We start from the raw sequence: 14,541 nt of genomic DNA on the forward strand, positions 1-14,541 counted from the left end.
TTGTGCGAAAGTGTATTTTCATCAATGAAATTTATAAAGAATAACAATAGAAACCGTCTTACTGACTCTTCTCTTGAGACTCTTAACAACTGAACTTGAGGTGGATATCCATTCTTTGGTAGTTGCAGCAGACAAACCTCAATTCTCTCATTGAACATTTTGTGTGCTACTATGCAAGTTTTAATATCAAGTTTTATATCTTAACAATTTGATATTTGTTGCACATTAATTGTTTAATACATAGGTGCACATTAAAATTACTGTAGCCAGAATTTCTTAATATGCAATTAAGTATTTTTAAAAATCTACTTCTTATTTTAATTTCTAATTCAATGCTTTTGTTTTATGCATCTTGATAAAAATCTGACAGTATGTTCCTTCACACATAAAATAGTCATATAAAAAATTTTGTAAAAGTTGCGGCTTGCTATTTGATTGGTGTTTTTAATTGCGGTCCCTGGCCTCATGTAAGTTGGAAACCCCTGGTCTAAACTGAGGGCTGCTCTTCGACCAATCTATGGGAACCCTATTACCCAGATTGCAGCTACCCCCTATATTTTGGGGGTCGGAAATCTCAATTCATTGAAAAAAAAGTGCTTAGTCTGAGAAAGTACGTTTTTGTGTCTGATTTCATAACTGAAAATATTGTCTGCACTTTTTAATTAGCATATTTGAGGTCACCCCCTCGAGCCATTAAGATTGAGTCCTAGCATGTGAAGATACAGTTATTAGATCAAAGGTTATTCAGGATGGTTCATTTTTTTATTTTGAGCACTGTAGATCCCAAAAATTTAACGAAATCAATATATAATATATAAAATTTACTTAATGCTCTTTTGTGTAAAGTAAGTCTGAAAATTATGGGGAGAAAAAATTTATTTCCAAAGATAAGACTTCAATTAAGAATTTTTAACGCAGTTAAATATAAATTACATAATTTATAAACATATAGTGTGTGTGGTGTAACATTGACCATGCATATGAAAGCAAAGCCTTTGTGTGAAATTGACATAAATGTTTAAATCTCAAGTAAAAGAAAGAGTGAATTATTAACACTTCTTAAGGCATAGGTAATGATGTNATCTGAATTCATTGAAAAAAAAGTGCTTAGTCCGAGAAAGTACGTTTTTGTGTCTGATTTCATAACTGAAAATATTGTCTGCACTTATTAATTAGCATATTTGAGGTCACCCCCTCGAGCCATTAAGATTGAGTCCTAGCATGTGAAGATACAGTTATTAGATCAAAGGTTATTCAGGATGGTTCATTTTTTTATTTTGAGCACTGTAGATCCCAAAAATTTAACGAAATCAATATATAATATATAAAATTTACTTAATGCTCTTTTGTGTAAAGTAAGTCTGAAAATTATGGGGAGAAAAAATTTATTTCCAAAGATAAGACTTCAATTAAGAATTTTTAGCGCAGTTAAATATGAATTACATAATTTATAAACATATGGTGTGTGTGGTGTTACATTGACCATGCATATGAAAGCAAAGCCTTTGTGTGAAATCGACATAAATGTTTAAATCTCAACTAAAAGAAAGAGTGAATTAATAACACTTCTTAAGGCATAGGTAATGATGTCAGGAATATACAATTAACGCTTTACTTTTGATTTAATGAAAATTTAAAAAAATATGATTGGTCACTATAGTTACATGGCTAAAATGTGTGAAGACTATTTAAAGTCGGCAGAATTTATTTTAAATGTAAAAGCAGAAGTTAAAATTAAATAATAGATTTCTTCCACATAGATTCATTTTTCAAAAAGATGAAAAGTATTGAAATTAAATAAGTGACAGGAATAATTAATTCTCACAATAAACTCTTTAATTACCTATAAAATGAAATTCATTGTTATTAAAAATAGGCAGAAAAACTGGTGTTTTAGATTTTTCTGTTTTATTTAAATTCACACATAAATAAAATATTTATCTTTATAAAAAGAAAATTAATGAAAATAATTATTTTACTAAGCTTTTTTATTAGAAATTTTATGTATTTATAATTTTTTTTTTCTTCTCTAGACTATGAGATTTCCTCCTAAATCATTTCATAAAGATCTTGAAACTGCAGAAGTAAGTATTTGTTTGGAATCATTTTATTATAGCTCTAATACTGATTTTGTTTAAGGTCATAGTATATATTTAATCAATTTAACTAAGAATTTTAAATTCTGATTAGTAAATTGTTTTATACATATATATTAGTTTATATGTATTGCGTGATATAAAAATTGTGGTTATAACCCCTAATCTAATTTGTCAAGCCTCAACTCTTATGTAAGTCAGTTGTATCTATTTTTGTCTTTTGGAAAACTTTCAAAAATGTGTATGTAAACTATGTTCTCTAAAAAGAAAAATATTTTTTTTAGTTAAAAACTTTCATGTACTTAGGAAATAACTTTTTCTTTTTTAAATAAATTTGGGGAAAAATTTTATCTGAACTTTTTTTTTGAAGTCAAATAGGGAGTTAAAAATCTAGTAACAACGCTAAGTTGTATAAACAGTAACACCTCGAAAATCTTTCGGTTATCTAAATCGATTATGAATCTTCAAATTCTGATTGTTCGATTAGTAAATTGTTTTATGCATATGTTTTAATTTATTCATATGTATGTAAATTGTTTTATACATATGTATTATTTTACATTACTTTTGTATTTTCTTAAGTAATTTTCGGAAAAAATTTTTATTTGAAGAATTTTTTTTTAAAAATCAAATCGGTAGGTTAAAAACTCATTTATCATGTCATGTAAAAGACAGTTTGCCAAAGAGAGAGCTATAAGCTAAACAGAATTCAGCTGAGGTATGAATTTAAAGCCTGGTTTTTTACCAACTGGTGATGTTTTTTCCAATACTGACTCATTTAAGTCAAAATCATTATGTCAAGTGCTCTTTTTTTTGTTCATTTTATTTTTAAATGTTTTGTTTAAAAGTTAAAGATAAACATTTGCTGATTTAATTGATAATGATATTTTGAACATTCAAAACTTTTGAACATATTTTTTTTATGAAATTTGAAAATGTAAAATTTTAACAATGACTTAATATGACTGATTCTAATGAGCGTATTGTGTCTGATTGGAGTATTCTATATGAAAGTAGAGTTTGGTTAGTTCTCCCGCCCAAGGATATGGGCACTCGACTGTTACAATGCAATACAATACAATTTGACAACCACAATAAATACAGTTACAAAAAAAATAACAACAACATTAGAGTACAGATGATTTCGTTACAATAAAGACAACTGAAGTCCAAAAGCATGAAAAGAACTCTTTGAAAGATGATGGTTTAATGGTTAAAAATAATTAGAAAATGTATTGATAGCCAAAATACAATAAAATTAATTTGAAAAGTAATAAATTGAAAAATAGGTATATAAAGCAACAATTAAAATCAAAATATCCAGGGCAATTCAGGATCCAATAAATATAAAAGAGCACCAAAAATATAAAATAAATTCTATATGGAAGTAATTTGACCTTTCTGGTGTGCAATATGATCCCTGTCAATATTTAAAAAAGTTTTTTTAGTTATAAAAGTTTGTTTTAATGTTATAAAAAGGCATTCTGAATCTGAAGAGCATAAGTCAAATTTTACAGCTAAGGAAAACTCCACCAGATTTCATATCAGATAACAAAAGCTAGATCGGCTTATCAGATTGGTTCACAAAAAAAATTATCTTTGGTAGCTGCTCATTATAAATCCTAACTATATATTTCATTCGCCAATATTGTAAAAAGTAGTTTTCAGTTTGCTTTTCCATGACAGAATATTTGGTATTATTAATATTTACATTTTCTTATGATCTAATTATTTTACTTATTTTTTTTTTCTTCTATAGAACAATATTTGCTGTTAAAAAGATCAAATTTTTTAAAACTAATGTTTTAATTATTATTTCTTAACTTATTTTTTCAGTTTTTTTCTGTACAGCAATAATTGCTAATCTTCTGTTAAAAAGTTTTTTTTTTAAGTCATTCAGTTAATAAAAAGAATCTCTAATTTTAAGAGCTTTGTTTCCAAGGTTCGTATTTGTCATATTTCTGATTTTTATATGCATATGCGTTTAACACACTTCATTTTCTACAAATACATATTTTAAAATATTGATTTGAATATTGGTTGAAATATTTGAATTTTTCTTTCATCTTCTTATTTTAATGAATAATGCTTGTTAAAAAACCTGCCAGAATCATTGTCCTAAACTTTTTGTGAATTGTCATTTTTTAAAAAAGAAACTTAGCAATTTTACATCATAAAATTTTTATGATAAATTCAGTGTTATACACATACTTATTATTTTTAGAAAATGCAGTGTCGAATCTTAGGGGTTGAGTTTTGTAGTTTCACAATTATTGACTTTTCTCCTGATTTTAAAAATAATCAATTAAAATGAACAATACAGTATTGGGTGATGAATTGGGGGAATCATCCAACAGATTAGCTTTCAACAAAAATGTTAATCTAGATATTTCAAGATAATTAAAGCTCTACTTTAAAATGAATTGAATAATGAGTTTTTGATCTTGTTACACAGTTTATATAAATATTGGGATAATTAACTGAATAGGTTTTCGATTGTAACAGTACTAAAAAAAATTTCTACATGTTTATCTCAAATTATTATCAGTTCTTCAGTGTTCCATTAAGGTAAATTTGTTGGAAACTTCAAAGTTTGTGTTTTGAAAAAGTAATTCTAAAATAAAAAACATTGTAGTTTATTATTCTTTGTGATAAAATTTGCATTTGTTATACTTAAACAGGGCAAATTATACTTTTTTTCCCTTTCTTTTTTAGTTTGTCATTTGCCTCTTTTTAAAGTAGTCTGCTAATTGTATATTATTCCAAAATGTCCTTATTTTTTTAAAACTTGCTAGGGTTAACAAGTTTATCGTGAGTTTATGTAAAAAATTGTATCATCAAAATAAAAAGCATTTAATATATCTAGTATATTTCAATAATAATCATAGTATTCTTTATTCATGCAATTAAATTGAGGGTACAAAGTAACCTTTTACCATTCAGTTTATGTTTATGTGCAAATAAAAATTTGCTTATAAATAAACTGAAAAAGATATAAAAATGTATCTTATTTTATTACTTTGTGACTGCAGAAAAAATTAAAAGATCTAGTCCTGGATTATAAAAAAGTTTCTTATGAAATGTGCATTTAATTTTGTGCTTTATTTATGTATTTTGATAGGATTTATTTCAGCTTATTTTTATTATGTTCCATTTCAATTGCTTTTTAAATTGAATCCTTTTTAGAAAAAACCAACTATTATAAGGTGGAGAAAAAGATTTTTTTACTGAAAGTGATGGACTTTGTTTTTCAAGCTTGCAATTGTTTTAATTAGTTTCCTGTTTACTTGCAATTTGTTTTTTAAATTAAATGTTCCATATTTTGTAAATAAAGCTTTGTTAAATAGCATAGTCACAGTTTTGTTACTTTACTTGGCTTTGTTATTTTTTCCCCTGTTCTTTTTATGGAAACAAATTTTTATGCATTAGTTATGAATTCGTATTGTTTTAGAATTCTCTTTAAAAAAAAACAACCTGTTTTTTAACCATTAATTTCTTTACTCATTAGTGGTTAATAAGTTATTGTAACCTGCTAATTGTTTGGTATGGAATTAAAGTATTTTGAAATATTGTTTCCATAATTTCTCTAACGATTTTTCATTGACATCTATAGAATAGTGAAGAAATTTTACGTCCAGGCATCTAGGAAAGTATAGAAAAAAATATATTTGTGCTACTATAGTACACAAAATAAAATGTCATTTTATAAGGGCATCATTAATGTAGGTAACTACATTGCTTATGCTCTTAATTTTTTAAAATTTAATTGAGGGACATAGTCTGAACAAACTTTCGATGATTTTCTGGCATCTTAATTGGAGTTTCAATATTGTTACTCTATCTTCTGGCAATCACATGGCGTTTTGTTTTGAATTATTCAGTCAGTAATGTTTTTTAATCTATGATCACATTGATTTTCGAATATTATTCAAATTTAGCACTTAATGGTGCATGTTAAACAATTGAACATATATACCATAATGTGCCTCAACTAAACAGTTAATACAGCAATCAGAGTATTAAGAGTAATAGTTGATCTTTCATTGATGTTTAATTTCACAAGAATTTCAAACAGATGCTTTGTCAATATCTGAACAGTTAAATTGGAGGCACTGGAATTTTGACAAGATATTAATAGTGCTTTTTTTTTTATACCACTTCTATGAACTTATCTGTGAGTAAAATAAGTGATCTAAATGTTAAGGAAATAAAACAATTTCGCCCTATCTCATGTCTGTACAGCTTTTTTGACAAATCTACCCCAGTCGATTTTGCAAAAAAAAAATATATATATATAATAATAATAATGACTGTTTAAAATTAATAGTCACAGAATTTTATTTTGCTTTTCGAATTCTGGTGATAAATTTGTATTTCTGTAAATATCTGATAAAGTTTATTAACAGTTAAACATATTTCTAGATTATTTTTTGAAATCATTTTTAATTACGCTTTCCTTTTTTAGCTGATTTCTTGAGCATTAGAACAAAATGGCTCATTTGAAAGATGGGAAAAATATATAAATTCTTAATTAAGAGCATTGAAAACTCTAGATGTTTTCTAGCAGCTTTTTGTTAAAAATAAGTACACTCCTGTTTACTATCATTTTCCTCAGAAACTATAAACCTCTTTATTTCAAAGGAAATGCCATTACTTTTTCCAAAAAGTGACATAATTTAAAAGCTCACTTATCTGTGCAAGTTTTTTAAATAATAAAAAACATGTTAACACTTTTTAGGCAAAACTTTAGTTTTGTTCTATTTTGAGATTTTTTTCATTTCAAGAATATAAGCTTGATATTAGTTCTGATAAATATATTCTAAATTCAATTATAATATTAAAGTAAAGCTATCAGAAAACAGCCCATTGTGAGCCAGGGAAGCCATGTAAGCTAAGGCTGTATATTTCTTGGCCATTCACATGATAATAGCAATGTGGTCAATATTGTACACAAACTGCCTTTACTTTGAGACAAGTTAGTACCAATCTATCAGAGGCTAGCTGCGCTACAAACCACAATCATCTGTAAATTTTAGAGGGTCATATACAAATTTTAACCCGCCTGTTTCCACACCTCTAACTATCTAAACAAATCTTAGTTAATTCAAAATTTTGCAAAAAATAGTGGGATGACAGAAAATGCTACTTGTTACATTTGCTTCCATTGATAAAGTTATAGGAACAACAAATACAGCGCCAAATATGATTTTTACTAACTTCTCATTTTACAGGAGCGCAGAGAAAGAGAGAAACAAGACATAGAATATGCTAAAGAAATGACAGATGAAGAAGACGATGGATTTCCTTAACTTTATAACAAATCTGTATAATTTTTATTCATGAGAAACATATTATCATCATGTTTGAACTTTATTCACCTACTGAATGTCCTAACATATATATATATTTAACATTAGTAGAGGCTATTAGCTGACTAGCTTGAAAATAAAATTTTCTATAAAACTTCTTATTTATTATTTCCTTCCTCTATTCATTTTTCAATGTGTATTATTTGCTTATTATAATCATTTTTAATAAATTGAGTTGCATATTTTTCTTTTTTGATTTGTGTAGGATTTATTAATAGTTGCGGGGTTGTATCCCGTGTGATGTAATTTCAGTACAGTACGCTGAAGTAGATATGGCTTTTAGATGCAGGGGTCTGTCCAGACATTTTGTGAAAGGTCCGTTTTTGTAAAATTGTGAAGAAATTACTCGTAGTTTGTGAATATAAAATAAGCGTTAGGTCACATTCTTTCAGCCAGGGTCCTGCTTTGTGCAAATTGTCCTGTTATTGCAAAAAACCTTTTCAAGGAGTTTTTAAATTGTAAAGAGATACAAGATTATGTTCAACACTGTAAAATTATAATTTTAAAAAAAATTTACATTTTAAAAGGTAAACAGCAATTACTGTTACTAAATTAGAGATGCAACATACAAATATTTGGTATTTAGCTTATACTGCTGAACGCAGAATATTCATTTCGAACGAATAAAGGAAGAAGCGTCTGCCGAAGACGAAACTTAGTTCGTTTACATCTGTCTTTCTCCCCCCTCCATGGGAAGGAGTTATTCGATTATCAAAGCAGTACTGAAGATACACGAATTTGTGAAGGATCCGATTCAAAGAGAAATTATTTTCTGAAGGGTCCGTTTTTAGTTTAAAATATTTTGTGAAGGGTCCGTCAACGGACCCAAATTTCTTCTAAACAGACCCTTGATATGGAGATCTACTGAGATTATTCACACTAACCTTGCTAAAGACATGAGGTCAAATTCCAAATCTACTTCAGAAGAACCTTGATGGCTCAGGGGATTGAGCACTCGTCTCCTCATGAGGAATCTAAGCGATGCCTGGTTGATACGAATTCCGCACCCACCACAGTGCGAAAAATAACCTCAGTGGTAGGCGGATCATGGGTTAGAGTCCCCTTGCTATCTGGCTAAATGTGGGAATTTTTTGTGGTTTTCCTCGCCATGCAATGCAGGTTAATTCCGTCAATAAGTTCTCCGCGAAGGTAAATTTTTCCTATTACTTGATCCAGGAGTTCAAAATGACAAGGCTGAGTTGAATTTTGGCAGTCATAAACTCAAAATTGAATTGACTGTTTAACGACAGTTATAAAATAAAATCTACTTCAGAGTACCGTACACAATGATGAATATGTGAAACATACACAGTATATGATTATGTACAGTACAAAAACGAAATAATAGAAACTTATAATGTAATGGTTGGGATCTTTAAGTACTAGGACTCAATCTTAATGGTTCGAGGGGGTGACCTTTTTTTTTTTTTACAGATTATGAATCCTGATACCATAAATATAGGAGTAATCGTTTCATTAGTTCTTACCGGTGAACAAAGGGATTTTAAAAATTTTACCCTCTCTGAAGGATAATTCCACATAAAAAAAAAAATCATTTTTTGTTTCATAATATTCGGAAAAATTTTATATGGCAAAATACAAAATTGGTGAAATAGTTCCTGAGAAATCGAATTTTAGTGACCTTTTTAAAATTCGATTTCTCACTATTGACCGCATTTGTACAAATTTTGTCTTACCGTGTAAAATCACATTCTTTAAAATAGGTTTAAGTTTGTAACTCTTACTATTATTAAATGTGAACAATAATAAATAATTATCTTAGGATAAACGAATTTTTGTGTAAAAGTCCAAATATTATAAATGGATCCAAACTTTCGACAGCTTTCCTGACCAAACTATTAGGACCCTATATTCCAGATTGCCTATATCAAGGAGATCAGGATTCATAATCAGCCAAGAAAGGGTAATTTTATAAGAAAGTATTTTTTTGTGTCTGATTACGTTTCTTAAAATATCGTTTGCACTAACAACATTTTACCAATTTGAGGTCACCTCCTTCACTCCATTTTGTTCACTACGCAAAAAAAAGATTATCAAGTTATATTACTATTAGTTATGTTACTATTAACCTATTCATGGTGGGGTAATGGGAGCCTGCAGACTTTAGCTGGGCATATTGGAGTGGCCTTCACGCCTTTGGTGGCTCTACGTAAAACTCCCGACGTACTTCACCCACTCCGACCAGGGTCACTCCCTCGCCACGTTGAGGCAGCCTGCTCGGACTTTGAGGGAGTTACAAAAGTTTATTAACAAATAAAGTGCCAATTCTAATGATTCAAAAGGAAAACATAAAATGTACTAATTAATTAGGGCTAACCATTAAGTTTTGATGACCTATTTGGATTTTTGGTCATCAAAGACGTGTGTGGTAGCCAAAATCTGGAGAAAATGGTCCAAATAGTTCCTCTTAATAAATAGTACAAAATTACTAGCATATTTGACGTCGCCCTGTTGAGCCATTATAATCGGCGCTTTTTGTTCATGAATATCCAATCATGTTTGAAGAAGTTATTCAGGGTGTTCTTTTTCTTATTTTGCGCTCAGGCATAGTTCGACTGGCCAATTAAAGGAGGTGATAAAAAAAGAAAATAAAAAACATCAAGAGATGGAAAGCTTATCATAGAAGATGATGGCACAAATCACGTTTAGAGGGTGAAAAACTCGTAGGTTATGAATCTATAGGATACGAAAGTTGTAAGTCTGTAGAGGATCTTAGGTGCGGATTGTCGTCATTTTATCACTTGCACACCTAGCATTTTCAAGTTCTTCCAGGAATCAATTTCACGTTATTGTAGACTGCAATGACGTCAGCGGATGGAGCTTGAAACAACTCGTATTAACCAAATCTTTTTGTTTAACAAGTTTTTTATTTTCTAGTGTTTTGTCAAAACCTGCTAGGGTTTTCACCATGTTCGAACCTATGGTTTGCGACCTCATGTTTTATGATAAATTTTCATCCTCTTGAGGACTATTATCACCAGTCTGAATTTGTCAGTGAAAATGTTAAAGTATAAGGATTGGTAATCGCAAATTAGCATTTAAGCAAGGAAAAAAAATCAAAAATGTTCTAAAAATCTAACAAATCACTTTTGAGAAAAGCAGATTTATTATGTATCTAAACCTGTTTTAATATATGAGGGGAAAAAGTAGTTTAAAGACTATTAAAAACACTTTCAAATTCTATGACTCGGATTCTCCTGCCTCTGATTTCGTTGTATCATCGTATAAGGATTTTTTTTTAAAAATTCAATTCTTCTAGCTTCACTCAATGCAACGTGGTGAGTGGACTTAATTTCAATTAGTTATGCATAATTTACGAATGTGGGACAATTCCGCTTTTTAGGAGTATGGGAGCCATTGCAATTTCGGCAACATGGGTCACTAGTGCATAGGACCAAGCGTTCGGAGAGAGGGCGTCCACAGTTTCCGCATCTAGATGGTTGTTAACAGAATTTGTTGGGTGCATAAAACCTCAACAATTATTGAATATAGTAATACTGTCCTGAACAGTTTTTATTTGATACTATTGGTTGTGCGGAGTTGGCGTTAAATGAATGGAACAAATGGACTGTATAAAGCATTTATTTTTGTGTATTGTTTTTTAGAAGTAGCCTTTAAGCATAGACTGAATGAAATGGTTAAGGTTGCCATGTTGGAAAAATTACAGAGTGTCCAAGGAAGATTCTGCGTCGCCAAGAGCGTAATTTACAAATACGGTGTTGAAATATGTATAAAGTTAAATCTTAAATCACTATTTTAAAATGCAAGAGTAAAGAAGAACTATTATATTTCAGAAGAATAATTGGCATATTGAATACAAACAACATAATAATTAAACAGTTATAAATGAACAATTCACTTAAACTCAAAATTATCTACGATAATCAAAATTCAAATTTTAGAAATAGGTCTAAAATTTCCTTTCGCCGTGCGTATGTATCTGCTACTCTGATATTACCGTTTGGGATTGAAATTATTTTAATAATTCGTCCTAAAGGCCACTGGTAATCTGGAAGTTGAATATCCTGCACTAGAGCTAGCATACCAGGGCTTAATTTTTGTAATTTTTTTTAGCGCTGCTGTAAGTAGCTTAAATAACTGTTTTGCCAATGTCTTTAAATAGTTGGCAATAATTTTTGAGTCCTTTACCATCTATTAAGGAGCTTGTCGATGAAGTTAGGTTCTGGAATAGAATTTATAGGTTTTTCTACCAGGAAATTGCCCGGAGTTATAACTAATCTTTTTTTTTTTTTATTGGTTTTTATTGAAATTACATACATTTGCTGACTTGTCTGCTCAATATAGGCTTATAAGTCATTGTCAAGTAGAAAATACAGATAGAACAATTCAGAGAAAGACATCACGAAGAATACATCCAAGGTTACGGCGGGATTCGAACCCGCTACCTCCACGCTTATCATCTGTATCAGACGGTAGGGGTGAAAGTGGTCTCGAATTGAGGATGCCATCAATCTGTAATAAGTATTACATTTTATTTATTTGAATATATGTAAGTTGTATGGGAATAGCGAATTGCGCTTATAGTTTTCTAAAACCTGGTGGACAGCACAGCTAACATCTTATCCCCCATTGACAATATCCCTCCTACTTCAATTATGCATCAAAACCTTTTCTAATAAAACCGTGATTTCGCCAATAATGTTCGCCCGAAGCAAGTCTGCAGCGGGGCTGTGTTCAATCTCCGTTTGTGTTTAGTGTTCCTCCATTTTGGTCAATTAGGCAATTTTCATTTAAATGAATACTTGTAAATCTTTTTACTTCTGTAATTTTAAAATACGAACTATATTGAAACAATAGAGAAAAAAAAACGTTTTGTTTAAGATGACAAGGGGCTTCAAAGTTTAAAAATTCAGTCTAAATTTTAATTAGACTGATGTGATTTTTTTCTATAATATTGGTTAAAAAAATATTAGATACCCTCTTGTCATTCTAAGTTGATTAAAAAGAAAATGTTCTGGGTGCAATACCAAATTTTAATAATTAAATTGGAAAAGCCTTATTTTAAAGTGGTTAAATTATAGTGGGTTTTAAACCAATCTATATTAACCAAACTTCTGCATATTATTAAAAAAAAATATGTACATAAAATGTTTGAATTTTTACCGTTCATCAACTGAAAAGTTAATAACTACAATGCTGACCAGTAGCCCACGGTTTGCTAAAGAATNACGATATCGTTTTTGTGAATTGTGCTACTTGGGTACAACACTGATCAGAAGCCGCAGTTGGCAAAAATCATGATTTTTTTAAACTTAAATCAGATTTTTTTAAATTTATCATCCAAAGCATCTGATAAAAGATTTTAATAATACTTAATATTGTTTAAAAATTATGTAACAAAAATAGCTATAAAATGGATAAAAATTATTATATTATTACATACTAATCACTGGGTTAAAAAAAGATCAGTTATATTTTTCAAGTTCAACTTGCTGATGATTGTTAAAAATTGCCAAACAATTAGTCAAACAGATACTTAATGAAGAATAAATTAATTTAGATAAGTAAACATTGCTTTAAATTTTTTTTATATATATTACTCTGGATTGAGCAGGTCTTGATACACGCTAACTACATATTAAATAAGATATAAAAGCACTGCATTTCAATTAGCAAAAAACTAAATGATAAGTATTTTAAATGTATTTGATGAAAAATTACAATTTAAAGGTTGCATATCAATCTTATTCATGTTGACCCTATTTTAAAATATAATAATTTACCCTTTCAATAAATCTTAGTAAAAAATCTTTATTATCGATAATATCAGACTTAAAAAAATAGCTCCCAAAATAGTACATTTATTAATTCTATTGCATAAAATATTTTATGTTTAAAAAAACTATTGATTGAAAAAAATGTAATTTAATCAATTTGTTTAAATTATTGATCTTTTTTTTTTAAAAAAAATCACTATTGATTTAATGCAATACATTTTTAATGATATAATGTAAGGGGTAATATAGCAGTTTCAATGCATGTGTTTCTTATTAATGCGGAATAAAAAGTCGCTCCCTTAAAAAAAATCATTCATTATCAATAAAATAACACCTTTAAGAATTATTATTAATTATATTATATGAAAATATATTAAACTTAAACTAAGATCGTTCATATTGAATTCCATCAAAATTACACTGCAAACATGTTTTCCCCTGTCATTTTCAGTACCTGAAAACGAAATGTTTAAAAAAAAATTAATGCACTCTCTAATACGCAGTGGGGGTGTCCCGAACCTATCACCTCATTCAGATTGTAAATGCTACAATCAGAAATGCGTTAAGAGTATGGCAGCCCAACCCTCTTCTCTGCCCCAATTCACATCTCCGAGTAGTTGAAACAATCTACAACTCTAGCCTCCGAACAGTAACGGGCCTCCCACGCTGAACCCCAATTCATATCCTTCACAAAGAAGCTGACTCCACCTCAATATCGCACAGACATTTTTTAGTAGCAAAAAAATTCTACCTCCGCCACTGTTCCCTTGGATCTCACTCTCCAATGAAGCACCTTTTGCATAAATTCCATTTTACTAGACATAAAAAGAAATCTCACCTTTTTCTCAAGTTTCAGGACATCTTCAACCAAAAATGCATGAGTGAATACAACATCTTCCCCTTCTACATTGCGGTTTCTCTCACAGATTTTCCGAACCTCTGTCTTTATGTACATGAACTTTCATATCAAACTGCGAAAAATCCCCACGAAATCCTCCCTCTCTATCAGGAAACCCTTCACACCATTTGGAAAGATTTTACCATTCTCGCGACCAATGCCTCGAAATCCAATAATAACACAGAAATTGCGGCTATTAGTTCAAGGAACAACCTGCGTGATATCTCTCAAATCCATTCTATTAACTCAGTTTTTACTGGAGAAGTTTTAGCGATTTGGTTAGCAATCACAAAATTCACCACCGAGTATCTTGATTACGTTATTTTATCGGACAGTAAATCCGCAATCACGGCCCTCATCTCGGCTACCCATAAATCCTCCTCTTACAAAAAAGATCATTTCAGCAAGTGCAACAGTGA

The 14,541-nt window shown here is 29.6% G+C and overlaps 1 protein-coding gene across 10 annotated transcripts in view; it reads left to right on the forward strand.

Moving 5' to 3' along the window:
- The window catches only part of LOC107437061 (regulatory particle non-ATPase 3), a 32,785-nt gene extending 25,226 nt beyond the window's left edge, over positions 1-7,559 (forward strand). For 5 of the 10 annotated variants that reach the window (XM_016048940.3, XM_016048944.4, XM_071180005.1 and 2 more), the window contains exons 11-12: positions 2,034-2,084; positions 7,328-7,559. In XM_016048940.3, the coding sequence (XP_015904426.2) occupies positions 2,034-2,084; positions 7,328-7,405 (129 nt within the window). In that variant the 3' untranslated portion in view covers positions 7,406-7,559. Of the gene's footprint in view, positions 1-2,033; positions 2,085-5,282; positions 5,448-7,327 lie in introns of those variants that run through there. The other 5 variants (XM_071180008.1, XM_016048943.3, XM_071180009.1 and 2 more) reach the window with 1 other exon arrangement.
- Positions 7,560-14,541: the final 6,982 nt, after the last annotated feature.

The sequence above is a fragment of the Parasteatoda tepidariorum genome, chromosome 4 (assembly GCF_043381705.1).
Source record: "Parasteatoda tepidariorum isolate YZ-2023 chromosome 4, CAS_Ptep_4.0, whole genome shotgun sequence".
NCBI lineage: Eukaryota > Metazoa > Arthropoda > Arachnida > Araneae > Theridiidae > Parasteatoda > Parasteatoda tepidariorum.